The sequence below is a fragment of the Rhipicephalus microplus genome, chromosome 3, assembly GCF_043290135.1.
Source record: "Rhipicephalus microplus isolate Deutch F79 chromosome 3, USDA_Rmic, whole genome shotgun sequence".
Lineage (NCBI taxonomy): Eukaryota > Metazoa > Arthropoda > Arachnida > Ixodida > Ixodidae > Rhipicephalus > Rhipicephalus microplus.
In genome coordinates, this window is record NC_134702.1 from 50,627,770 (window position 1) to 50,653,052 (window position 25,283).

General features: G+C 48.4%; 1 protein-coding gene across 1 annotated transcript; it reads left to right on the forward strand.

Annotated features, from left to right (window-relative positions):
• Positions 1-235: 235 nt before the first annotated feature.
• Positions 236-20,629, forward strand: LOC119161472 (high-affinity choline transporter 1-like). The gene is made up of 9 exons (XM_075887839.1): positions 236-486; positions 9,533-9,640; positions 10,793-10,948; positions 12,672-12,820; positions 14,343-14,492; positions 15,060-15,222; positions 17,113-17,330; positions 18,032-18,245; positions 19,899-20,629. Exons 1-9 carry the CDS (start codon positions 261-263, stop codon positions 20,627-20,629), a joined length of 2,115 nt encoding a protein of 704 aa, XP_075743954.1. The 5' UTR covers positions 236-260.
• Positions 20,630-25,283: the final 4,654 nt, after the last annotated feature.

The following is a 25,283-nucleotide window of genomic DNA, read 5'->3' on the forward strand; positions in this document are numbered from 1 at the left end:
ACACAAAGCCCCGAAAGAAAGCACATTTTCAGCATTCAAATCTATTCCGAGAAGGTGGAAAACGGCACCTAAAGTGTTTTTACGTAAGGCAGGGAATCTATTACAATAAATGAGAAAATGTTCAATTGACTCATTTACTCCACAAACAGAGACTATACGGTGGACAGCATGATCATCTGCATCGTCGTCTTTGAGCATTCGCGTGCTGCACGTGGCACGTGGCGGTCCTGATCGGCCATTCCTAGGCCAGGAGGGACGTGATGGCGGCCGTGAACATCACGGCGTTCTTGTTCATAATCATGTACTATTTCGCAGTCGTTATCATCGGCGTCTGGGGAGGCCGCAAGGTGCTCGCGACACACACCTCCACGATGGGGCCGCACGGCTTCCACACATCCAAGCGCAAGAACGAAGACGACTTCCTGGTCAGGTTGTTCGTCGCCCACCGGGATTTGCCCCTGTTTCTTGGCATCGGGTCAATGACCGGTGAGTGAACGCATGTAGACCGGATAGAACGCATGGAAAGGTACAGGCGCTTCGCCATACTGGTGTGCTTGTAATGACGTCGCGGTGCGTAGGCTCCGCCTACTTCACTGTTCGCCACCGCCCTCTATGATCACATGACAACTGGCACAGCACCGCTGTGCTGGGAGGCAGCTTTGCATCTGCATCTGCTCTGACCTTAGAGGGTGGCGAGCATAGGCGTATCAGTCGGGAGGGGCAAGAGGGGCGCTTGCCCCCCCCCCCACTCTGAAAAGTTTGGAAGGCTGCTCCCCCCCCCCCCCCACTTTCGACAGTGATCACCCTTGGCTGCATGCTGGGGAAACCAACAAATAGGGCGGAGTCTAAGACTTCAAGTCCGATTTGAAGGAAATAACCTTCAGGAAAAAAGTGCCGTAAAAGTAGTGGGTACGAGGCGTTAAGCTGATCAGAGATGTCTGCACACAATCACAATTCTCGAAACAGCGCTACAGCATATCTCGCGCATGATCTCACGTGTACAACCCAACCGTAAAGGCATGAGAGAACAGTACACCCTCCGACCGGTCAAAACTCTCATCATCAGCCGTCTTACGTACTCACTTCCGTATCATAATGTGAGCATGGAAGGGAAAGAAAAAAAAAAACAAATCAGACCAAATAATACGAATGGCCTAGAACGCAGCCTCTTTTCCAAAATTTCAAAGTAGCTATGGAGTATTCGTAGGAGGGACCCGAATTCGCCCATTTGACTCGACCAGATATTACCACCGGTTAAAAAGTTGATTGTGTTAATTTCTATAAGTACTGCCGTAATTAATGTCTTCTGCCACAGGAAAGGCAACGCCACAAGTAGCACGCAGATACCTCGTTTTTTTTAATTCTTAAATAATATTGGACACATTTATTGAAACACCCTCTATAGGTAAACACTGGTAATGTGATCGGTGACTAGCCTACTTGAATTAGACGCTCTCCGGCTATTATGGAAAGTTTTAGGCATTCTTCAGAACGTGATTGCGCTGATTATTGTGCGTGGACTGTATTTTTGTTCTTTGCACTCGCCACATCAACGGGGCGGATGACGGTTTGTTTTAACGTTCCCGCGTTTAAATTGCCCACGTTGGTGGTCACCGTTCTCATACCACCGCCCATGTTATACGGGTGTGCGACACACGTGACTGAAGAAAAGTTTCATGACATACACGACACGGTTTTCATGTTAGTTATGTCGGGACCGGACACTAATGTTCGTCATGCCTTCTTGCCTCCTATGCCATACACTGTGGTAATGTGGTAACTACGAAAGTACTAAAACGTAGGTAACCAGACAGACAGAAAAGTAGATCATCATCATCATCATCATCGTCATCATCATCATCGTCATCATCATCATCAGCCTGCCTACGTCTGCAGGACAAATACGTCTCCCATGTTCCGCCAGTTAACTCGGTCCTGTGCTTTCTGCTGCCAATTTATGCCCGCAAACTTCTTAATCTCATCAGCCCACTTAAACTTCTGTCTCCCCCTAGTCCGCTTGCCTTCTTCGGGAATCCAGTTAGTTACCCTTAATGACCAGCGGTTATTCTGTCTACGCGCTACATGTCCAGCCCATGTCCATTTCTTCGTCTTGGCTTCAACTATCATATCCTAACCCCCGTTTGTTCTCTAATCCGCTCTGCTCTCTTCTTGTCTCTTAAGGTTACACCTACCATTTTTCTTTCTATTGCTCGCTGCGTCGTCCTCAATTTAGGCTGAACCCTCTTTGCAACTCTCCAGGTTTTTGCTCCGTAGCTAAGTACCGGCAGGATACAGGTGTTATACACCTTTCTCATGAGGGATAGTGGCAATCTACCTGTCATAATTTGAGAGTGCTTGCCAAATGTGCTCCACCCCAGTCTTATTCTTTTAGTTACTTCAACCTCGTGGTCCGGCTCCACGGTTATTACCTGTCTTAAGTAGACGTAGTCTTTTACAACTTCAAGTGCACTATACCTATCTCGAAGTGCTGGTCTCTTCCGAGGTTGTTGTACAATACTTTCGTTTTCTGCAGATTTATTTTAAGACCCACCTTTTTGCTCTCCTTGTCTAACTCCGTAACCACGAGTTGCAATTCGTCCCCTGAGTTACTCAGCAATGCATTGTCATCAGCGAAGCGCAGATTATTAAAGTGCTCTCCATTAACTCTTATTCCTAACTGTTCCCACTCTAGGCCTCTAAATAGCATTGGGGAGATTGTGTCCCCCTGCCTTACACCCTTCTTGACTGGTATCCTGTTGCTTTCTTTATGAAGCACTATGGTAGTAGCTGATCCCCTGTAGATTTCTTCCAGGATGTTTATATATGCTTCATCGACGCCCGGATTCCGCAGTGTCTGCATAACTGCTGATATTTCTACTGAATGAAGCGCCTTCTCCTAGGCTATGAAAAGTAGATAAATATGCCCAAAGAATTTTGGTTCCCGAAAAATTGCTTGGCATATAAAAAATGGCATTAAAAATTTATTGTATAATCAAATATATAACTCTGGGGCGGCCGCCATCGACATATTTGTATTAATGCTAAAGTTGTGAGATAACGTATAAAAACGCCGCGTGTAATACTACTACATACATAACACGCACATATGTGTGTTCCCAGTGCATCCTGCTTAAAAGTGAGTGTCTTTTTTATACACTTTTGAACAAATTATCTGTGTATAAAAAGTCACTATAAAGTGGGAGCGGCGTCGATAAAGGCAAGTTCTCTTGATATATATATATATATATATATATATATATATATATATATATATATATATATATATATATATATATATATATATGGGGGGGGGGGTTGGATGGATGGATGGATGGATGGATGGATGGATGGATGAATGAATGGGTGGGTGGGTACTTCTGTAGGAGACAAGGTGTCCGTAAGGCCCCACGCCACGGTTTACATGAAGGTTGTTTCATAGAAAAGGAGAGAAGTAACCGGATATAAGATGTGTCTCGTCAAAGAGTACACCTCACCCATCCCTTGTGACGGACGGGGGCGGTATTAAAGTGACGAAATAAATAAACGCACCTGCGCATGTTCTCTAATGTACACTGGTACATTAGCCTGCGCTACCTTCAATTAACTTTGCTACCCTACACTGATGCATAAATACCACTTCGTGCCCATGTCGCGCCATGAAAAAAGCTGCGGAGTACAACTGCTACATCAGCACAACATAGTGACCCGTGTCTGCGTGCGAACGACAACGATGATGTGGGGATTTAGCAGACACCAAGTAGTGGGTCTCTGGCTTGACTCAACAACAAAGAAGACAATCTTGCGGCTTAGCTGTTGAAAACACGCTGCTCTCGCTGCCTCAAGGCGTACTTGTGCTTTGTTCGCGTTGTACTGCGACACTGGTGGAGGTGCTGGCCCGCTACACCACCTGATGCTCCACACTCCCACGGGGAGCCGTTCATCCAGCCCAGAAGCACTTGTCGACACTCCCGTGCATCGCTTCAGTCGTCGCTTGCGAAGCCTCCCTCCAGAGTTCACTCCTTCGCAGGAACACTCTACAAGGCAGCGCTCACATCTCCCAATGGCCACCGCCAGTCCACAACAGTTACTACGAGACAGCACTCCACCAACCCCATCTGAGGTAACCTTTTTTTCGCCGCTGGTGCCTGATCGCTTTGGTGGTGGAGCACATGAAGACGTCGAAGACTGGCTTGATCACTATGAACGTGTCGCCAACACCAACCAGTGGTCTCTTGAACAAAGGCTTTCCCGCGCCTATTTCTATCTCGACGACAGTGCTCGTACTTGGTACGAGAACAGAGAAGGCAGTTTGTCAACATGGAGTGACTTTAAAAGAGGGATGATTGACACATTTGCCGATGTTGACCGGCGCGAACGTGCGCAACATATACTCGAGCTACGGGTTCAGAAACCCAATGAAACGGTCGCAATGTACGCTGAGGACATGGCCCGTCTCTTCCGTAAAGCTGACCCGCACATGACCGACGACAAAAAGTTACGCTACCTCATGCGTGGCGTTAAAGAGCAATTGTTCGCCGGACTTTTGCGGAACCCGCCAAGCACCATGACAGACTTCATCAAAGAAGCTACGGCTATCGAGCGGGCACTTCAACTACGATGCCGACAATACGATCGCTTGTCCAGCAGCACCCACACTCAACTCGCCGCTACGACATCTGATAATCACAGCTCGTTACGCGATTTAATACGAGAGATTGTTCGCGAAGAGCTGCTGAAGCTGCGGACTATGGTCACGGAACCACCCACGGCGTCTGTCGCTGAAGTCGTCCGCGAAGAAATACGCCAAGCGTTTTCGGCAGCTGATCCTACTCACGATCAGCGACCCATGAGCTACGCAGCCGCGCTTCGCCGGCCGCCGCCCGTTCCGCCGTCGTACCGCCAGCCATCGACAGCCGTTCCTTGGTCGCCACCGCAAGAACAGACACCGCGGCGCCCTTCCGTCGTGCCACCGTATGAAATGCTGCCGTACGAAGAGCCGTCTCCCAACGAGACACGGCATTTACAACATTATGAGCCGCTGAGGCGTCCACAGCTCTGTAAAACAGACGTCTGGCGCACCGTGGATAGACGTCCGCTTTGTTTTACCTGCGGAGGTGTTGGCCACATTTCTCGTCATTGCTGGCACCGCGTCGACACGTTTCGACCTCTTCGGCAATGGTCTGACGATCGACGCCCCAACGACGACTACCCACCACGCCGGGACGCTGAGTCTCAACGACCTTCCTTGTCTCGGTTCCATTTTGACAACCGCCGAGCTAACAATGACGACGGTGAGCCTAATTACCAGCCAGGCTTGGGACGTCGACCACGTTCTCCGTCTCCGGCATATTCGCCTTCGTCGCGCCACCGCACTACAGCCGACGCCAGCGGAAGGAGGTCACCAAGTCCACGCCGGGGAAACTGAAGGCGGCGACCTCCGGGGGTGAGGTTCAGGCCGCCAAGGCGACGAAAAAAGGCCCCCGTTACTCTTGCCACAGGACGCCGTAAAGCCGACTAGTTGTAATGTTGACGAAACTGTGACCACAGATCTTACCGTTTTTGTAGACGGACAGCAAGTAACAGCCTTAGTTGACACCGGTGCCGACTTTTCTATCATAAGTGAAAACCTTGCCGTGCGCCTAAAAAAAGTGAAGACTACGTGGACGGGACCTCACCTGAGGACAGCAGGCGGCCAGCTGTTGATGCCTGTCGGAAGGTGTACAGCGAGACTCGGCATCGGCAGCTCTTCTTTCGTGGCGACGTTTGTCATCCTCACCTCATGTTGCAAGGACCTGATCATAGGGATGGACTTCTTAAGAGAATATGGTGCCGTCATCAACATCCCGGACCGTTCAATTACGTTCCGCAACAGCCCTGGTATGGTTGACTGTTCAGACGCAATACGTAACACTTTACGTATAATTGATGATGATGTGGTCGTCCCGCCACGGTCATGCACTCTTGTTTCGGTGGAAGGGCACGAAGCGTTTGATGGCGAAGGCATTGCCGACCAAATTGGCTCGCTGCTATTTAGCCATGGCATTTCGGTCGCACGAGGTATCGTCCGTCTCACTGGTGGGCGCACGAATTTACTTTTGACCAACTTCAGTACTGAGCGCCGGCACCTTCCGAAGGGCACAGCTATCGCTTCTTACGACAATATCGTAGACATGCGAGGCAGTTTATGTTTATCGGTATTAGACGAAGCGCCTAATCAAGAACCAGAACCCGTTCTCGATGTTAGTCCCACTCTGTCAGAGGATGACCGACAGAGACTTCTTCAGCTACTAGCCGAATTCCACGACTGCTTTTCATCGACCTCACGAGTTGGTCGAACACCTTTGACAAAGCATCGAATAATCACCGAGGACACGGCGAGACCTATTCACCAGAACCCTTATCGTGTAGCTTTAAAGGAACGCGAAGCCATACAACAACAAGTCGAGAAAATGCTTGAAGATGATGTAATTCAACCGTCACAGAGCCCCTGGGCATCGCCTGTAGTGCTAGTAAAGAAAAAGGACGGCACGCTGCGTTTTTGCGTGGACTACAGGAAGCTGAATCGGGTGACCAAAAAAGATGTGTACCCGCTCCCACGTATTGATGACTCCCTTGACAGACTTCGGCACGCTCGCTACTTTTCTTCCATGGACTTGAGGAGTGGATACTGGCAGATCGAGGTAGACCCAAGAGACCGAGAGAAAACCGCTTTTGTGACGCCAGATGGTTTATACGAGTTTAAAGTCTTGCCTTTCGGTTTTTGCTCCGCGCCCGCGACATTTCAAAGGCTTATGGACACGGTACTTTCGGGATTGAAGTGGAAGACGTGCCTAGTCTATCTGGACGACGTTGTAGTATTTTCAACGACTTTTGACGAGCATTTCCAAAGACTGGAAGTTGTTTTACGTGCCATACGGTCTGCGGGCCTAACATTGAAACCGGAAAAGTGTCATTTCTGTTTCCACGAACTTCAGTTTCTCGGTCACGTCGTCAGTAACGTAGGCATCCGACCCGATCCTGGAAAAATTGCCGCTGTCGCACGGTTCCCAGTACCCTCCAATAAGAAGGCTGTCAGACGCTTCCTGGGCCTTTGTGCCTATTATCGCCGATTTATCGCAGACTTTGCCCGCATCGCGTCGCCACTAACTCGTCTCACAAGAGACGACGTTGCCTTTGAGTGGAACGAAGAACAGGAGGCTGCCTTTAATGACCTGCGTCAACGTCTTCAAACGCCCCCAGTGCTTGCCCACTTCGATGAAGAAGCCCCGACGATGCTTCACACAGACGCGAGCAATGTTGGTCTGGGAGCTGTGCTTGTGCAGCAGCAAGAGGGCACAGAAAGGGTAATCGCTTACGCAAGCAGAACGTTAACACGTGCTGAGGCTAATTACTCTACAACTGAGAAGGAATGTGTCGCCGTGGTATGGGCGGTTTTAAAGTTTCGCCCGTATTTATATGGCCGCCCCTTCAAAGTAATTAGCGACCACCACTCATTGTGCTGGTTAACAAGTCTAAAAGATCCTACCGGGCGATTAGCGCGTTGGAGTCTCAGGCTGCAAGAGTTCGATATTGTAGTCGTACACAAGTCAGGCAAGCGACATATGGACGCCGACTGTCTGTCCCGTTCACCCATTGAGTCAGCAACCCTACCTGAAGAGGAGGAAATCGCATTTCTCGGTGTCCTCGACACGACCGCCATTGCGCAGCAACAACGTGACGACGCTGAGTTGCTTGGCCTAATTAACTACTTGGATGGCAGATCTCAGAAGGCGCCGAGAGTTTTCGCAAGAGTGTTGTCATCATTTTGTTTACGGGACGGAGTACTCTACAAAAGAAACTTTTCGCCGACGGGATCTGCCTATCTGCTCGTCATCCCAGCAGCCCTTCGTACCGAAGTACTCCAAGCATGCCACAACGAGGTGAGCTCTGGCCATTTGGGCTACACGAGAACGTTGGCCAGAATACAGCAAAAGTATTACTGGCCGAGACTAACCACAGCCGTGAAGCACCACGTCCGTGCGTGTCTCGACTGCCAGCGACGCAAGTCACCACCGACTAAACCAGCTGGCCTCCTGCAACCCGTACAGGTCCCAACAGCTCCATTCTACCAGATCGGCATGGACATTTTGGGCCCACTACCTACTTCTACTGCAGGGAACCGCTGGGTTATCGTCGCGACGGATTATCTGACCCGTTATGCCGAGACAAAGGCTATCCAAAGAGGTACAGCAGCAGAGGTGGCAACATTTTTCATCGAGAACATTGTACTGAGGCATGGTGCACCATCCATCGTGATCACAGACAGAGGAGCCGCACTTATGGCAGCTCTTTTGGATCACGTCCTCATGCTGAGCGGAACAGCGCATCGTAAGACCACCGCCTACCACCCACAAACGAACGGGCTGACAGAGCGTCTGAACAAAACCATTGAAGACATGCTTTCGATGTACGTAGACGTTGAACACAAAAATTGGGATGAAATCTTGCCGTACATAACGTTTGCGTACAATACGGCAAAGCAAGAAACGACGCGCCTGACCCCGTTCAGCCTCGTTCATGGACGAGAAGTACGAACTATGTTAGATGCGATGCTACCGCACGAAGGTGACGGCATCGACCCATACGCCAACACGTTTACGGAACGCGCGGAAGAAGCTAGGCAGCTTGCACGTCTACGGATCCACCAGCAACAAGAGTACGATGCAGGCCGCTACAATGCTCACCGCAGAACAGTCGTCTATCAAACTGGCGACAAAGTATGGGTTTGGACACCCGTACGGAAACGAGGATTATCCGAAAAGCTTTCAAGAAGATACTTTGGGCCTTACCGAGTGCTGCGACAACTGAGTGAGGTTACTTACGAAGTTGTTCCCGACAGTTCGTGTAGTACCAATCGTCGCCAGCACCATCCCGAACTCGTTCACGTAGTGCGCATGAAGCCTTACGTGAGCGAGTGATTGCGTGAGACTTTTCTTTTAAAAAAAAAAACTGCATTATTGACTTCGCATCGGGTCGATGCTCTTTGAGAGGGAGGCAAATGACCCGTGTCTGCATGTGAACGACAACGATGATGTGGGGATTTAGCAGACACCAAGTAGTGGGTCTCTGGCTTGACTCAACAACAAAGAGGACAATCTTGCGGCTTAGCTGTTGAAAACACGCTGCTCTCGCTGCCTCAAGGCGTACTTGTGCTTTGTTCGCGTTGTACTGCGACAATAGTGCATTCTAAGTTATAGCTAATGATTACTAATGTTTGCGGGTAATCAATAATCAAGTAGGTATTGTTGCAGTATCTTGAATAAATAATTGAAGTCCAATCAGTGTTCAAGTGTAATATCTGTCAGTTTCTTATTAGGAAGGTTCTATTGCATACAAGTCTCTATGTTTTCGTCATCTTGTGTTTAAACTAAGTGCTGTTTGGTATTTTTACTATGGATCTTCACTAACTCGATCGATTTGCCATTCTTCAGTATGTGGTTCACGTGCTTGCAAGACGACTCGGAAAGTTCCAACGTACTTCTTGTCCTTTCAGCAACTTGGGTTGGCGGCGGCTACCTGAATGGCACCGCCGAAGCTGTCTACAAATACGGCATCATCAACTGCCACGCTCCGATTGGCTACGCGATGAGCTTGATTCTCGGTGAGTGCACGATAGTGGTCTCACTCCAATTAATAGATGGCACACCACGCAAAACTGCAACGTTGCTACGGATGACAATATATTCGTACAGCCTAGTCACCAGGACCACAAGCAACGTGTACCTTCCAGCTGCGCTGTCGTTCAGAGCTACTCAGAGTGTGCGCTCCCGCTTTTTCTTGATATTTAAAATAAACATGCACATCGAAACACACACACACACGCACACACACACACACACACACACACACACACACACACACACACACACACACACACACGCGCGCGCGCGTGCGATGAGCGGCGGAATTTTTTGCTCCTTTAATTTTTTTCAATATTCCTAGAGTTGATTGATTGATTGATATGTGGGGTATAACTTCCAGAAACCACCATAAGATTATGAGAGACGCCGTAGTGGAGGGCTCCGGAAATTTAGACCACCTGCCAAGGGATTCTTTAACGTGAACCCAAACCTGAAGAGACGGGCCTACAGCATTTTCGCCTCCATCAAAAATGCAGCCGCGGCACTGGGGATTCGATCCCGCGACCTACGGGTCAGCAGCCGAGCACCTTAGCCACTAGACCACCGTGACGGGGCATCTTTAGAGTTGCGACGTCACCAAGAGAATAACACCACTATTACGGCACCATTTTGAAAAGGTCCCAGGGCTATGTGTTCTTGGTATACGTATAGGCTAGTGCACAGCAGCAACACAACTGAATTTCGATCTCTCGGTTGTTTAGGGGCTCCTTAAACAGGCAACGTTGGCGATGAACTATTAAGAGTATAATGGTGAAAAAAAAAACTGAAAATGGTGGGACTCTGGTCATTACACGTGTACGTCATCACTTGTTTTCGACACCATTTAACTGCTGCCTGTGCAATTCAGCGCGCGGACTACGCAGGTAGAATGGGTTCGAGAACAAGTGTGCCTACATTAAACAAGAGGGTGAGAGCAGCAGAATAGCGAACTGTCCCTTCTTTTCAGCAGTTGCCGGAGCATCTTCGTCATATAGGAAATCCGCGAATATTTTCAACAAGCCTGTGGTTCTGTCATTCTGGTGTGATTGAGTCCTCTAAGATATCTGGACATGCCATTAGCGCGGAGCATATTCGCGGTTTCTGAAGCATCGTAATCTCGTCTATGCGTGCAGGCGGCGCCTTCTTCGCGACCAAGATGCGGCTGACGGATTCGCTGACGATGCTGGACCCGTTCCAGTCACACTACGGCCGCTGGGCGGGACTGCTGTTCTGCGTGCCGGCCGTCATGGGCGAGATCTTCTGGACGGCTGCCATTTTAGCGGCTCTGGGCAAGTGCTGTAATTTAGTGGTGGTGGCATCGCGTTGCGGGAAGCATGATCACGGAAATAACCAAACAATCGTCGCTAAAGAGGGGGATTAGAGGACCCCCGCAACACTTGAACATTGTTAGAAAACGCCACCGATTGTAGCCGGGGCTCCTGAGGATGCGCGAGCCAGATATTACAGCGTAGCACCAGCAGCACATGGCCCGGAATGAACAATCATTTCTCGAAAGTCAGCTGTAGCTTCTTCCCTATGTTTCTACTAACGATTACATATAGCCGAATGCGCAGCCATCGGCTGATTTGAGCATTAAGGGCCGCATAGTTACTGTAGCCGCCGAGGGAGGCCGCCACGTGTTCGCGCGCTCGGTCGGAATCGCACTGTATGGAACTCGCGCTTTCGAAGATAAAAGTAGGGCTCAAGGTCATGGCGCTCGCGTGACGTTCCTTTTTTCCCTTGACATCTCTCCTTGCTTAGCTTTCAATGCACTTATCGGGACGGAAGCAAGAGAAAGCAATTATAATATGCAACAAATATCCCTCTGCTCGTGCTTCAAAAAAGAAAAAAAGATGGAGCAGTCGACTCGCGAGGCGTTTGACTCGTTTATAAAGCCATTCGATGGTTACACGGAAAATTGTCGCAGTGTCCCTTCGCGTTGTTTACAGTGATAACAAGTTATCGTGTAGCACTCGATCCTCTGAGATAGCGGACGCTATAGGTGGATGTATATAGTACATACGCTGCAACTTATGCAAAGTGCTCCAGACAAGTGCCGAATAGCCAGCAGGCTGAACTAAACCACCGTTCCCACAACCAAACGTTGTCACAACTCTGGCGCGGTGGATAGTGCTGCTATTATTAATAGCGCACCAGCCAAGCGTAGCCAAGCACCAGCTAAGTGCTGCCATAAAAGCACCACAAGGCTTCAGTGACCATATGCGTCCTAAGCGTACGGGAGGTGCTGAACGCGCTATAAAGGCGAACGCCTTAGATTCCTTGTCAAACGCTAAAGTGGAGCGTCATCGTTGAACAACACGACGGGGTGGAACCAAATCCTTACTTGATGACGTCAAATGACGTCACGCATGGCCGACGTTTTGCATAACGTGGCGTTACACGATGACGATTATACGTGACGACCGACTTCACTTGCTCAAAAGGCTGCCCGATCCCGGAGGCAGTGCAAAACCGAACGGGATGCAGAAATGTAGACGTGCCCTCGATCTCGGAGGCAATGGAAATTCACTTTAGCGGCAGCAAGCTTTCGGAGGTGGGCAGAGGACTGAGAAAAAGTAGATGAATAGTTTTCACCTTCGAATCGTCATGTACCGAAGGTAATGAAAGATCAAATTATTTTTTAATCAATGTTACAGCTGTAGCCTTTCTTGTGCTCTACTAATATCAATCAACCAGCAATTAAACCAGATACGCGAAACATGTCTTGCGGCCCTCGAGGACTATACTGACGCAACAAATGATATACTTGAACTTGATCGAATACTTTAGTTGTTTTTTCTGTCTGTGTGTAGCATTGATCGCCTCCGCTATGCACGACTAAATACACCATGGTTGTTTCCTCAACTTTTGTCTTGTGACTTGTGTTCCTGCAAGATACCCTTCCATTGTAGCTAAGAATATACAGTGTAAATATACAGAAGGGCATAAGCGAACAGTCAGGCACAATCGAATCACGCTTTCTACAACACCTATATACGTCTTGGCGTGCAGGTGACACGGCGAGCGTGATTATCAGGGTTGATGCTTCGTACTTCATCATAATCTCCGGTTCGGTAATCTTCCTGTACACCTCGCTGGGCGGCCTCTACTCGGTCACGTACACAGATGGCTTTCAGGTCGCCACCACTGCTATTCTTCTGGTGAGCACGAGCAGCTGCGAGCGAGACCAACACGCCGACAACAAGCTACGAAAGAAAAACTGCACTATATATAACTTGCACGCGACTGCATGGATGCCTCTTGTGAACGTACCGGTGCTCCAATATGGTGACTCTGGTTACAAACAAGTTGTGGTTATCCTGGTTTAATGCGGCAACGATGTGCCTCTGTGCACGCACGGATAACAAAAGAACGCGCGTGTCATGTTTTGATAGCATCAATGTTACATCATAAACATCGCCACAGGCCCTCCCATGCTGGTTCTCCAGCAGGGTGGTTGCAGTGACGTCAATGCAAGCTGCATGTATGGTTGAATGTTGCATACTACAGTCTATCTTGTCAGGACGAATATCAATATGAAACCTGAACACAGCCTTCAGTTATCTAGAACAGTTTTTCAAATTCATCTCAGGCATTGGGCCGCAGTAACAGAACTTAGTCCAGCAAGGGCTGGGTCAGGGAGGAAGGTAAAGGGAGAGAGAAAGGGGTTCATTCACAGAGATAGAAAACGTTGTCATAGAAAAATAAACATTACCCATATCTCATATACAGGTCATCACTGAAAAAGACTTGGGGTCAGCATTCCGTCCAGCAACATGTCGATACCGATCTCCCAAATGAGTAAAATCTCGATGTTCGTTCTGAAATAGCGGTTTAGTTTTACGGTTACGCTTCATCACACAGTGGTCACACGGTGTGCCTCACGAAAGCAGTGCGTTAGACCAGCCATACCTGTAGCTCACGCGCATCATAATGAGAATGATAGCGGAAAATCCATGCGCAGCCTTCGGGCCGAGTGTATGAGACATTAGCCCTAGAGAAATATTACAGAGGAAAAGTCAAGTGATTCACGATGTCTGATTAGCTATGCCATCTACTAAAAAAAAAAAGCTAATTCACGCATAGAATTATAGAAAATTTTACTACAAACCACATCTCGGTTTCTTAAAATTCTGCTTGAAGAAGATCACTGTATCATTGAGACACGAGAGGTCATTGAAATCGCCTCCCCCAACCAAACTGCAAGCTTTGTTTGCCCTGTGCATGCGTCGCTAGGGAGCCTTTTGCGACAGGTATCGATGTGTTCACCACTTAGAAAAATTGAACTAGTGTCGAACAAGGCTTTATCCCGGGGATCCTTTGCACCCGCTAGCATTTGCCAAACGTTCTATCAATTTTCTGAAGCAGAGCTTTCCAGCCTAGTATACCAAAGTACAAAGTGTTACATGCCGTGCAAGCCGTGCTCCGCATGATGTGTTATGAGAAAATAAGACGTGCACATAGATCTTCCACGCTTTCTCTAATATTTTTGAGAAATGGGAAGCACAGCTCGCCATCTTCGAGCCAGAGATAGAGCTTGCGCTTCTGGGTGGGTCACGTTAGGCAGACGGCAGTAGCCGGTGGAGCCCTGGATTTGGGGGCCCCACCCACCAAGGTCATGACCGCTTGTCACAAATCCGTATTCATAAGCTTCTTCCCCTCTTTTGCATGCTGTGCGTGCAGTGGGCGTGCGTGCCTTCTTGCGTGTCCCACAGGGCGGTGGGCACCCTGGATGCCCAGTACACCAACTGGATCGGCACCATCGCCAGCGAGGACGTCACTCAGCTCCTGGACTTCTTCCTCATGACAGCGTTCGGAGGAATCCCCTGGCAGGTATAAATAGGAGCGTTACGTATACATTTGGTGCCGTTTTAATATGTAGAGGTTGTCAGAAAATAATAATAGATAAAAGTTCGACCCTTTGTATCTGGAGCAAGAGCGCTCGCATTCATAGGATCTGGTCTTGTGATGAGCTAACTGTCCCTCTTTGCGTCGAGAGCACAGACATGTCAGCTGCTGCACCAGCTATTTTCACCACTTCAGCTGGATATTGCATTGAGGGGCGTAGGCAGAAATTTTTCTTAGTGGGTGACACAATTTGGGGATGGAGGAACCGCTTGACATCATCATTTTTAGCTCTTTAGTGCACGGACCCGGTGTTCCACTCCGTGGCTACGCCACTTTTTCGAATGACAGAAGGTTCTCAACGAGGAAACCAAGTTGTCATCGCAGGACAAACTTCGGGAACTACACAGTGGGAATGCACGACAAACTTCGGGAACTACACAGTGGGAATGCACTGCGAAATGCAGAACTTGCCAAATCACCCAACTGTAAACTACACTGAACTCCAACTGTTCTAAATGTGCTCTGTAACTCGTGTCTCTATATTTTTATTAGATAACGGTTCACCGAGCTGCGGTTTCCGCGCAGGTCTACTTCCAGCGAGTGCTTGCCTGCCCAACCGTGACGGAGGCCAAGATTCTTTCGTTCATGGCGGCCATTGGTTGCATATTCCTCGCCGTGCCACCCGTCATCATCGGAGTTGCCGCCAAGCATACCAGTGCGACACCTGTTTTTACTTCTCACCCAAACTGATAGCATAGTCACATGCGTGCGCGGGTCTCCAGGAGAGGCGCGTAGCCCAAAAAGTTTTTCGGGGGCAGGGCGGGGGGGGGGGGGGGGGCACCACAATGGTTTTGGGAAGGGCACCCCATTGAAATGGTCATTTTTAGCTGCGTTATGCCATGGCGAAAAAAAATTGGAAAGGGCACGTGCCCGGTGTGCCACCCCCTGGCCATGCCCCTGCTTTTGGGCTCTTAAAGAGATGTACGTGGCAATGAGAATACGTTTCGAATTACTAGTATCAGTGCAGTATTAAAAAAATAAAGCAGACTCAGTAAATTCCGAAGTGTGTTTGGCGAAAACCTGTGGCCATTCAACTGATCATTCTGTCTTTTTTTTAAGTTTTTCTTGTTTGCATAGCACTCCCAGCGGAATGGCATTATTTTTCTAAATGTCTGTGCTCAAACTGTCTGTATTTAACACCTATAGCGTAGTACGTGCGTGTAGGTACGCGCGGTGATAAAGGCCAACTCACCAGGTTCGCCAGTATTTGAGCTGATGAGCGCAATGCATACATGGGGCGTTCACGATCACCTCTGCCAAAATTAGCGACGCTACGCGCCGCGGGAATGGCTCTAAGTTCAAGATGAACGCGGCTTGCCCTCCCGTTCGCGGGCGCGCGCCCAGAGAATGAAGGCATGACGGAGACGTAGAGAATGGCCCTATACGCAGACGGTAGTGTTTGGACGTCGGCCCTCTACGCAGACAATTGTGCACTGGCATCGCCAACAGTATGCACATGAAAGGGCTAAAATTGTTTCACCCTTGTGTACCTTGTGTAACTTGTTGCTTGAATAGAAGAGTAAAAGTTGATATAAGTAATGAGACATAAAAAGTGAATGCGTGCGTCTTCTTTCATTTTTTCCCTCCGTAAATTGCGACGAGATTCGGGGCTAATGCGCCTGTGTTCTGCATGGCTTCGTGTCCACGCGGTTAGCGCATCAAAAAGAGGCCAGCCCTGAAGACGAAAAAAAGAAAAATGGTTCTGCGAGTTCCAGCACTCAATATGATCATCTATTATACCACGTATGAGCTAGCTTTTCCCAATGAGCGCGCACCGAGGAGGCATCCATCCCGCAGGAACAGCCAGTAGGCCACAAAATAACGCTGGTCAATAACACATCGCCTCTCACGTCCTCGGAAGTTGGACTTGTTTGGGGACGTCATGAGCTTTTTGACCGCTTGCTCGGATGCCGGAGAGGAATAGGGAAGAGATTTGGCTTGCGAAGGCTACGCGGGGCGAGCTGCGAGGGTTTCGAGCTCGGCTCCTCTCATCGTGGTTTCGCGCCGTTTCAAAATACTGGTTTCCTATAGGCACTGCGCCGTGTCGCCGCATGGTAGACAGAAATGAGGTGCCTTTCTTCTTTTCTTCAAAAATCACCACCACCGCCAGCTCGTATTGAGCCCATTTAAAACAATTCTGGTGGGATAATGTTCTTCGAACTAACGACTGCCAGCGTCTAACTAGAGTTTATTATGGAGCATGGTGAGTGGGCCTTTAAGGCCGCATCAATAAGCATCCAAAGGTTTCCATGGAAACAAATGAAGGTGGCCGTGGCCGCATTGCCACCACCACAAGCTGCTTGATGCGTGACCATGGCGACATGCAGCGTAAACATTGAGGGAAAAGCACGCCCGCTTTATGTCTCTATCTTTCTCTGCGCTAGCTTCTCTTCAAATGCAAATGGAAGTTTTCCTTGTACGGAACGGCGAAGGCTGTGGGCGGAGCATACTTACTTTTAAGTTGTAACCGATTATAATAAGAAAGAAAATTGAATTTTCTCTCTCTTTAGTGTCTCCTTTAAAGTCGTCCTATGTGGTTTTTCAGACTTCACTATCGCCGGCTATCCGCATTCGTACCAGCTGAACGACGTGGACAGCCCGCGGGTGCTGCCTTTCACCATCCTGTACCTGACTTCGGGCATGACCGCCATTTTCGGCCTAGTCAGCATCGCGGCCGCCGTCATGTCGTCTGCCGACTCCTCCATGCTCAGCGCCTCAACAATGATCACCAGGAACGTCTACCAAGCGCTTATACGGCCAGCGGTGAGCGAACGCCATAGGTTTAGCTGCATGGCGGTGCTCATTACTTGTAGTGTTCAAGGGACGCCAAGCGAAACGATAACTTCGTATAAACTGATAGATGACATTCTCGAAAATTTCGTGTCATGCATTCTTCCCCATACGTAGCTTTATTAATTGATGAGAAACTCGTTGGCAAACGGCACACTCGAAACCATATTCAGCGCTAGCAAACAAGGACGCAAGTCGTACGTACCCCTTTGTTAGCACTGATTCTTTCCGAGCTCATTGTCAAACGTTCCGCTTCTGAACCTCCCGCTCAAATATCCGATGGTGACCTCATGGACTTCAAAGAGTTTCCTTGTATTTTGGCATCATTGCATCATCAAAATTTCCTGAAGCATGGTACGTTAAGAATCTGGTTCCTTCGGAAGACAATCTATTCAGTAAACGCCGTCAAAAGCTGTGACGTCACGGTGAATGGTGCGGGAACTTCATGATGGCGTTGCCACCAGAGCTTTCTTTTCGCACGTTATTTCGTTCACCAAGCGGATTCTCACAGCAAGCGTAGTGTTTTTGGTATCGTGAAAGAGTAAATCAGTAATACAAACAATATCGCATTTTTAAAACATAAACTTTAAAACATAAAGTTCAAATACACACAACAGGCGTGTACAAAGTCCTCTTATGGTAAAGGGAGGAAGAATGGCAACGTTTGATCTTAGGATGCTCGCGCCCAGGCCACGGAAATGGAGGTTGTGATCACGCTGCGCATCATGATCTGCGCCTTGGGCTCGCTGTCCGTCTACATGGCACTCTCGGTGAACTCGGTATTCGATCTGTGGACACTGTGCTCGGACATCGTCTACGTCCTACTCTTCCCGCAGCTCCTGTGCGTGTTTTACTTCAAGGAGACCAACGCGTACGGCTCAGTCCTGGGTAAGCTACATTATTCGACCTCTTCGGCTGCATAGTGAAAGAGTGCATACCTAAGGGTACATACCTAAGCAATAGGCTGCAAAGATTACAGAATTTTGCTATTGGGCTGGTGGCACACTTGATGCCTTCTGACGCGGTACATCTATAGCTGGCCAAGCAATATTGCGACCTTTGACAAATACAAAGTATGCCTTGAAGTATAACAATATCATCATCATCATCATCGTCGTCGTCGTCATCATTATTATTATAATTATCATCATCATCAGCGTCGTCATCATCATCATAGTCCTGACTACGTCCACTGCAGGACATGTGTGATTCATTCGGGGTTCGGACATAGTTCTGAAAAAAAAAAACGTTCTTTCGAAGACTTTGTCTATAATATGCAACTTGTAGGTGTACACCACCATAATCCATTGTTTAGCCGTCATTAGTCGGCCCTATATCCAACGATAGTCTTCATTCAGGCAACACGAGCCAGCAATAGCCGGGTACCGAGGATAACGAGGGCTCGAAACGAACCTTCACGTTACATCTGAAGTGTGACCCTGCGGAGAGCCTTTCGTAAAACGCACGATTCGCCAAAATACAGACGCCAGTATTATAGATGCGAAGTGCAGAAAAAAAAACAGAATTTCGGAAAAAACGTTTTTTTTGTTTTTTAGGCGCAGTTAGAAAAATTAGCCAAAATTTCCGCTGGGTAAAACGACGTACGGAAACAAAGCTTGGGCAACAGCGAGCATTATGAAGCCGTGTGCCAGCAGATTCTGCAATGGTTGGGCCAATTTCGGACGTGCGGATGCACTTCATGGTCGGTGAGACCATTTGTGGGAAACGGGGACTCACTGCCTTTAAGCAATGCAATAGCAGTAACGCTTTTTCTATATGTAACATGACGAAGAAAGCTACAGATGAAGCCAGTGATACGGACTCTGAAGAAGAGTTTGAACTTCATCTTTTTATCATCTTAATCAATGCTTCCATAGTCGAAGCCACGACGAAATATACATTTCTGGGTTCTTTAATATTATTGCCGTAATGACTCTCGGAAGCCACAGTCATTTACAAACAGCTAATTGAGTTCGCGGTGATGCTACTGGCCTGCCTTCGATCTGTTAAATGCGGTAATCGTTTGTGGAAAGAGAGAAAGCATCTTATTCTTGTTATTTACACAATGAAAGTTACTTCTTTTGACACTTGACAATGAACTATTACCATATGGCAATAAACTATTGCCATATGCTAAAGAAAGTTTCTTCTTTTGATATTTTTTCAAGAATTTCAAAAAAACGCGAAAAAAGTAGTTTTTTTCGATTACTCAAAATATGCGGAAATTTTGCACCTCTAGTGTACAGCACTGGCAATACCATCCGGCTTTCGAAGTCAGTGGCATAAATGATAACGGGATACCGTGTAAAGTGCTGTCTATAGCTAGGAAACCAGACAAAAATGATCTAGTTCCCTGGCTACATGCGGACGTTTAAGCAGGACATGATTAAGAGACTGATTTTGCAATCGGTTTCTCATCTTCGATCTACCGGGATGGTGCGAACGAGACTTGGGTACACACTTAAAAGTGACTGGTGAAGTGAGGGCAAAGCGAACACATGTTACAGTTCATATACCATCACGGGATTAACTTCCACGCAGCCTTCATAGTGGGCGGTGTGTTCCGGTGCCTGTGTGGCGAGCCCTCCATGAACATACCCGTCCTGGTGCGCCTGCCCCTGTACGACCCCGTGGCGGGCCAGCGGTTCCCGTTCCGCCTGCTATGCATGGCACTCGGGCTGTGCACGCTCCTGCTGGGCTCGTTCGCGGCCACCACGCTCTTCCGTCGTGGCCTGCTGCCCGAGCACTTCGACGTGTTCCACTGCTTCGTCAAGCAGCCGCCGATGTCGCAGCTACGGGTCGACCAAACCACGGGGACGTGCATAGCGGGAATCGATCACACGGCCGGGGCGCAACACGCCGTCTCTCGTCGCGGCTCCACCACGGACGTCGCGGTCACCGAGAAGGAGGTTCCCTTGGGGATTTCAAAGGACGACCACAAGTCGTCTCTTGTCGTGCCTTTCCAAGCCAGGGATGACGGTGGCGGCGGCCACACCAACAGGATATCCTCCTTGGCCCCGCATAAGAGGCGATCGGACGAGTGCGAAGTGCATAGGGCCGCGCACTTGGTCGCCTCGGGGTCCGGCGGAGCAATCGGGCCGTCGTCCAGGGTGCTGGAAACATCGCCAGCGGAGGACGCCACGGCCGAGAGGAAGACGTTGCACAAAACATCTATGTCTGGCGGCACCAAAGGCGGATGTAAAGCGACACACAAGAAGTCCGTGGCCGGCGGATCCGAAGGCTTAATGGACGGAGGTGTCTCGCGCCTCTGAACGCGATGGGCTGGTTGGAGTGACTATTTTTGCGTGTGGACTGCGCACCCTTTCGTTTAAATTTCTTTTGCTGCGAGGCAATATTTTTTTATTCGTGCGATTTTTGTTCTCACCATTATACGAGAATATGCTCACGCTATTAGTGTATTCAGAAGTCTGTTAAATGTTTTCTTTAAGTTTAATGTGTATGACCAATCTAGGTGGCATTCGTATGGCGCAAGATTTATTCGTAGCTATTACACAAACGCTGTTCAGGTGCCTTCGAGAATCAAACCCAGCACAAGGGAAGTTCGCATTGTAAAAAGTCTGAAGAAGACAAGAAAAAGGCGACGTTTACGGAAATCTTGGTTGATAAAGTGAGCACCAAGTATAGTTTCCACTATTGAGATATTTGCGTTTGTGGCATCACAAAGTGCTCTGCTTTCTATTCTTTTTTAATACTCACATCATGTCGTAGTTAATGTGTGCGTTCGCTATAAATTCGTTGCTCATCACAATGTCCGTGTACAGCTGTAATGATTAAATTTGTCTAAATGAGCCGACATTGTATGTAATCGTGTCCACTATTCTTTAAAGCGGCATTCTCCGCCCCGGCAATGTTATCGCTTCTTATGCTGTCCCTGAAAGGGGTTTCGACCAATGGATGTGCCAATAGCATACTTTGTTGTACTGCTATATTGAAGGGCTGGCGTACCCGGCATCCCCAAGATGTTCCGCCCCCCCTTTTTTTGTGAAAGCTGCGTTGAGCGACGTTGCCGTCGCTGGCATAGTATACAGGAAAAAAAAACGAACGACAGAAAACAAAGAATAATATGGAGAAAGTGTCCAGGATTGGATGGTATTTGCACCCGGGCTTTCTCCGTGGCAGTACAGTGTACTACAACAGAGTCACGTCCTTGCACAAAACCTATTTGCAAAAAAAAAAATATATATATAGGCGTCATGTTTGGCAAGGAATCTCGTTAACCCGAGCAATATAGCGTGGCGAAAGAGTAAAATAGCACCTTGTCATCACAGAATGCTAATTGCACGACGAGAGTGCTTTATTGAATCCTACCCACTGAAAAGCAGTATTTTAGTCATCGGAGGAGGAGGAGGAAAGAACTTTATTCAGAGTCCGGCGAGTAGATGGGGTGGGCGAATGGCCCACTTCAGGTTACGGCCAGGAGTCCTTGAATCCTGGCGGCTTCCTCGGCCCGCTGGACGGCTTACATTTGGTCTTTGAGGACGGGGCTGAGCATTGCGGCTTCCCAGCGTGTGCGAAGGCTGTCGCCAGAGGCATCATATTCGTTATGGGCACTAATCCCTCTACATTCCCATAACATATGTTCCAACGTCGCGCTGGAGTCACAACACTTGCACCTGTCCGTTTCGTATATATCAGGATACATAATGGGCGAGAGTGTAACGTCCTAGTTTTTAACTGCCACCATTTGACAGACTGTGTTTTTTAATTTTGGGTTAGGGGGCGAGGATATGCCCCTCTGTAATCTAGTATTTTTTGTCATGTCATTGTATCTGGTCATTCTGTCTTCGCACTCCCACTCGTCTGCCGCGCCTTAATCACCGGAGGAGGCTGGGGCGGCACTTGAGAAGGCAGCTCGGTCAGTGAGCCCTCGAGCTGCGTCATGTACCGCCCCGTTGTTGCTGTCCCCCGCGATGGCATGAGCAGGTGTCCATATAATGTATGTATTTCTGGGGCTTGTTCGACACCCTCCATGTGGAATACGTAGTGCCTCCGGGGAAATGCGGCCGTTGGCAAAGTTTCTCACTGCCGTTTGAGAGTCACTATCACGGTTGCGTTTGTCTGAGCTACTGCGAGCGCTATGGCTACTTCTTCCACTGTCTCGGTACTTGTGGTGCGTATGGTCGCGCATGTCGTACAGCGTTTATTGCTATCGATTACGGCTGCCGTGAATTCCCGTCTGCGCTTGTATCGAGCAGCGTCTACGAAAACTGCGTTGCTGTCATTACCGAACTTTTTTTTGTATTCGCTTTGCTCTTGCCTCTCGTCTTGCCTTATTGTGTTCGGGGTGCATGTTTTTTGGCAAGGAGGTATCATCACTGTTTCCCTCGTCTCTCTTGAGATGTCGACCTTGACGCCGTGTTGTGTGTGATACGTCATGCCTAGTCGCTCTAAGATATGTCTTCCTGCTCGTGTCTTAGAGAGACGTTCATATTGCGCCGCACGCTGCGCCTCAGTGAGCTCATCTGTGGTATTGTGCAGGCCTTGCTGTAGCAGTTTGTCGGTGCTTGTGCTACTCCGTAGCCCTATGGCTAGTCTGAATACTTTTTGAATGAGGCAGTCTAACTTGATCTTTTCCGCGACTTGTGAGTACGGCGCTACGTATACTATTCTGCTCATCACGATTGTTTGTATCAACCTTATCGTGTTTTCCTCCCTCATGCCACTGTGAGAGTCTCATTATTTGGGCTACAGTTGCATACAGTCGTCTGAGGGTTTCTCCGTTGTTGGCCTTGGTTTCGATGAGAAGACCAAGTACCCTGATCCTATCGACTATTTTTTATAATCGCACCATGACATAGTTTATATTCATACGCTATCACGTGTGTTCTGTTATAATAAATACCATTCCCTCTACTTTTTTCTCGGCTGTAAACCCCATTTTTTCTCTGATGCCTATGTGACGGTCCTAATGAAACAAAGTTTTCTCAAATAAGACCACTGTCGTAATGTCGTGATGATAGAGGCAACTGTTCAGTGTACCCATTAGTGAGGGAAAAGCGTAGTTTTGATCTCGCGGCTGCTTTAATACTCTCACTCGTATAGGGCTCACATGAAGACAAATCCTTTATCCCACTACAAAAGTGTCTTACTTACTCTTAGCCGCCTGGCGTCCCGAATCGGGGATACGCCAACATAGCTAACTTGTTCGACAGTTATAGTGCTTGTGGTCCACGTTTCTTGGAAGTCCCAAATTCTAAAGGAGAATAAGCTAGTTTGACACCACTGCATGTTCGCAATAAAACAGAAACATTCCCCGACAGGCTATGCTGCTTTTTAACTATAACAAATATGTGCGCGAAGATCAGCTCATGAGCAATATCGGCTTCGTTTTTTTTAACACGGAAGTGTTTTATGCCGGGGTCCACCACGAACCCGCTATCACAATTCTGTCAAAGATATGACGTTGAATAATATATACAAATAGCAAAAAACCCCGCGATGGCCAGAATTTGTCGAGCGGAGTCGAACCTCGCCCGAAGGAAAGTGCCAGACAATAACTAAAGTTTATTCATTCATTTATGTAAACGCAAACGAGTTCACCATGCAGTTAGTTCACAATAGAAGCTTGAAATGAACGTGCCCTTATTCAATGCGCTTATTCTCAACGGCACGGGACGTTGCCAACAGCGGTGAGATCACCGCGACGTCTAAACTGACCCAAAGGCTGCCCTTCAGGGCTCGTTTCGCACTAAGTGCTTGAGAGAGAGGTGTTAACTGGCTTGCAGCCTCCAATTACCGCAGGTAGAAGAAACGATCGCTCTCGGCAGAAGTTTCATTGCGGGGAGAATTCAGTGTACGGACATCGAGTCGATTTTTATTTAAAGGGGGCAAATACAGGCCTCTAGGTCTCGGAGTAAACACTCCTGCCTGTACAACAGCTTGGGCCTTGTGTACCAGAGAGTATATACGTTCTGCGGCTTTAAACGATTTTAGGCAAAACACATGAGCTAACTTTCGCATTCTCATCAGACGCATGAGTAATGTCATGAAACGCCAAATGCACCAACCCAACCATTTTTATGCGTATGGGTTAGCACGATGCTACAGAGGGCGCATACTGGCAGTGTCGCGGCACCTTGCGTAAAATTGTCTATAGATGCTATAGACATACTCAATGTTTGTAAATAGGGGTAGGCACCGTCGACACACTGGGGGCACTCGCGTAGCGACGTTGCGGTGAGTATAGGCTCCGCCCAGGATGGATGGATGGATGGATGCTATGAGCGTCCCCTTTATAACGGGGTGGTGACAAGTATGCCACCAGGCTCGACAAAAAAAAAAAAAAAACCTTTTTTCCTTTTTTTTTATGTTGGCCTAATGCCTCTACTTCGATAAATTCTATCATAATGTAAAAAAAGGTAAATTTTCAGCTTAAGTTCTCTGCCATTTACGGCACACTGTCCATATTTTATTTTTCCAATATTTATTTTTGTCCTTTCTCTCTAATTTTCTGCCACCAATACTCTAACCGTCTCTTACTTATTTCAATCGCGGGTGTGTCCAGCCCTATGCTCACCACCGCCCCCTATGATCACGTGACAACTGGCACAGCAACTGAAAAGCTGACTCCGAGCACCACTCTTCGGAGGAGCCTCACGGGCGAACAGCATATATGCGGTGAGCTTTGGGCTGAGCAGACGCACCACTAGAAGAGCCCCTATACCCCTGCATGTTTAGAAAAATGGAATAGGTATATGTATCAGGTGTCGGCTCGGCGCCTGCTCCCGGTATTCAGCTTAATTCCTCGCTTTCGGCTCGGCGGGTCCACGAAGCAGCAAAGATCCATTTGAACTTTGGTGGTTCGCTACACGCGTGCCTGCTGATGAAGTGCAAGAAATTCGATATGATTGACTAGTGATTGCTTCGTTTATATTTATTGAGCACACAGTGTGCCATGAAGCAGTG